Here is a 3,026-nt window from a genome sequence, read left to right as displayed (position 1 = left end):
CCCCCCCCCCCCCCCCCCTCTCTTTCCTTTGCAGTAAATGTGGAACTCTGCCACCTGAAAGCTGCTTTTTCAGCCTCATCTGCAGCACTGGATCCTTTATGGGTATGTATCAACACATCTATGTGTACAGAGAACGTAGCTCTCGTTATTTTTTGTGATTTTTTTCCCGCCCTCACACACATTTACCCAACGTGCTGCTCTGGGTTGAACGAGGCTCTGTGCACTTAAAACTTCCGGCTTGTTTTCTCAGCTGTAACGGCTCCAGCCGAGTCTCTGTTCCCCAGAATCCACTGCCAGGTCCCGCCTCACCCCCTCTACCCCCTCTACCCCCTCTCTCAAGGAAAATCTTACTCTATATGCCAATAAAGCATTTTTATGACCAACGCGCATTTACCCTCTAACCACAAGGGCAACTACAGCTCTGCTGGATGCCAAAACTAGTTTAAAAGGTCTATTCTGGGTGGTGTACTTTGAGTGTGCAGGCTCATGCATGTAGATTTTCTCTTTCTGAGAATTTACACTCCAGGAGTTAACGTATACATTTTTTTCCCTTGGAGGCTGACAATGTCCACGCTCGACATTGCACAGAGCAACTATTTCCCATGGAGAGAGAGGCTTATCTCGGGAACTGCCCGGATTTTTCAGTCCAGTTTTGCAGTCAAAGTTTGATGCTTGAGCAGAACTAGTTTGTTAAGCGTGACTTATGCTTCTGCGTTGAATCTGGGCCGTGGCTACGTACGCAGGTACGTGCAGACACCGACCCTATAGCTGAGCCTCTTGAAAAACACGTCACGTCTCGGGTGAAGCATGTCGCTCGGACATGGCTTTGGAGCGCTGCATTCCCCCCCCCGCCCGCCTCATTTCCTGGTTCTCCTTCTCCATTAACGACATGAAATCAAGGGGAGGGTTAACTTCTCCTGCTACAGATTTCCCACCGTGCTCAGAAAGAACCGGGAGAGCCTTTGTTTCTCTAACCACACCTCTAGACTCGATCCAATCTCATTGGAGTCACACACACACACACACACACACACACACACACACACACACACACCTACAATTTGTCTCAGATTTTCCAGGAACAAATAATTTTGTAGCTCTTGCATTTTAGAAGAAAACAAAAAGGGTTGCTGTTTATTATTAGACAATGCAGTTTTATGTGTGTTTGTTTTAACAGCGCTGTCCTGTCTGTTTGATGTGGTGTTTCAGGGGAAACTGGGTTTGGTGGATGAATAAAGTGTCAAGTGCTGCTGATCACGTAGGCTCACCTCTGCACACACACCGCTGTCTGTAAACTTCCATCAGTACAACACAAGGGCAGCAAGATGCTGCACAATAATACACACCGCAAACTGAGGACAGATATTCCACTTGGACATAACAGAAGTTCTTTGTTGTCAACATTTTTCATTGAGTTTGGGAAAAGAGAGAGTGTGTTCAGACGTGTTTTTAAAAGTCGGGTATGATCTGGAACGTCTTCTTCCAAAAGGTTCTTCCTCGTGTGTGACGGGGGCTCGCTTCTCTTCTTCTGTATACAGTTAATTATAACAATGTAATAACACTTTTATTGCTGCTGTTGAGTGTGTCTGCGCTGTGTTGTGTGATGGTTGAAGACTAAAGGTTAGGGCTAGGATTGTTGTTTTTGTAGTTCTATTGTACATGGATTTGCGAGATCTCGTGGGTTATCGGGACTTCAGCTGTCAGTCATGGCTGCAGTCGTGAGCTCGGAGCCAACATGCCGCTCTGCAGCCGGTGGAAATCCGGTGTAACGTCTGACAGCTGGACCCCCTCGAAAGAAGCACAGACCGCTCCGATGTCGTTGATTCTTTATTTCCTAACAAGCCTTCAGGATCTGAGGGAGACGAGCCCGGTCTCAGTGAAAACTTTTCAATATAAAAGTAATAATCAAAGGAAACTTACAAGGATCCAATACTTTTAATGTTCCAAGTTCTTTCACACAAAGATACTTATTACACTGCTGGATATTTACACATAGACAATTACTGTTATTTAAACTATGCATTCATATTTTCCGGTATTATCAGTGCAGTCTGACTTGTTTCCCCCAATGATGGAAGCTTCATAGCTGGGATGTTCCCTTGGAGACTGTAACCTAGTAACTTATTTAATATGAAATTATTGCCTTATAAAAATACGAAACTTTGACCACTACTACCAAATAAAATTGGGTGTTTGTTGTTACAATGTGCAAAAGACACATGTTACACACACTCTCAGCCTGCTTCTCTCTGTGGAAACAGCCGACTGTTGGTGTGGTCAGAGACAAGTTCGGTGATCCCATGAGCACAGCATCAAAATCAAACACTACGCATGTTGTTGCAGTAAAGGGTTAAACCTTGACGCGAGTGTCCTGACAGGAGTTGCGTATTTCTTCTGTCTTCATGCGTTGGATCCCACCAGGGGCACACCTGCTTCTTTTTCTAAGAAAATACTGGAATTTCAAGACTTTTTAAAAGCACATTAACCTGTCTCAGCTTGGGTGTCTTTTCTTTCGGTGTCTATTTATCCCCCAACTCGGATGTTAACCCCCCACTGAGAAACCACTTAAAGCATTTTTTCACTGCTCTACCTCCTTGACTCGCTTCGACTCTGCTCGCCTCTTTTGGTTTTCCATTACGGAAAGAAGCCTCGGGTACTTTTTTTATTTTTTTAGCACCACCTCAGTCGAGGTTCCAAGCGAGCTGAGGCGATGCCAAAAGTTGTTGTGAAAACCTGCGGACTACTGAGTGGACTCAGAGAATCAACACTATTTACCGCGTCATCAAATTGTGTGTGTTAGGGTGTGTGGGTGGGTGTGTGTTAGGGTGTGGGTGGGTGTGTGTTAGGGTGTGTGGGTGTGTGTGTGTGTTTAGGTGTGTATGTGTTAGGGTGTGTGTGTTGGTGGGTCTGTGTGTGTTAGGGTGTGTATGTGTTAGGGTGTGTCGGTGGGTGTGTGTGTGTTTAGGTGTATATGTGTTAGGGTGTGGGTGTGTGTGTGTTAGGGTGTGTGGGTGGGTGTGTGTGTG

General features: G+C 45.5%; 2 protein-coding genes across 5 annotated transcripts in view; one reads left to right on the top strand and one right to left on the bottom strand.

Annotated features, from left to right (window-relative positions):
• The window catches only part of LOC117936537 (transmembrane protein 150A-like), a 23,318-nt gene that overhangs the window by 10,768 nt on the left and 9,524 nt on the right, over positions 1-3,026 (top strand). For all 4 annotated transcript variants that reach the window (XM_034859692.1, XM_034859691.1, XM_034859690.1 and 1 more), the window contains one exon: positions 35-102. In XM_034859692.1, the coding sequence (XP_034715583.1) occupies positions 35-102 (68 nt within the window). The remainder of the gene's footprint in view (positions 1-34; positions 103-3,026) is intronic.
• LOC117936528 (S-adenosylmethionine synthase-like) overlaps positions 1,022-3,026 on the bottom strand; it is a 37,221-nt gene continuing 35,216 nt past the window's right edge. Inside the window, exon 10 of the mRNA XM_034859679.1 lies at positions 1,022-1,054. The gene's annotated coding sequence lies outside the window, so the exon portion shown is untranslated. The remainder of the gene's footprint in view (positions 1,055-3,026) is intronic.

Source organism: Etheostoma cragini, chromosome 21 (assembly GCF_013103735.1).
Source record: "Etheostoma cragini isolate CJK2018 chromosome 21, CSU_Ecrag_1.0, whole genome shotgun sequence".
Taxonomy (NCBI): Eukaryota; Metazoa; Chordata; class Actinopteri; order Perciformes; family Percidae; genus Etheostoma; species Etheostoma cragini.
This window is presented reverse-complemented; position numbering and strand designations above follow the sequence as displayed.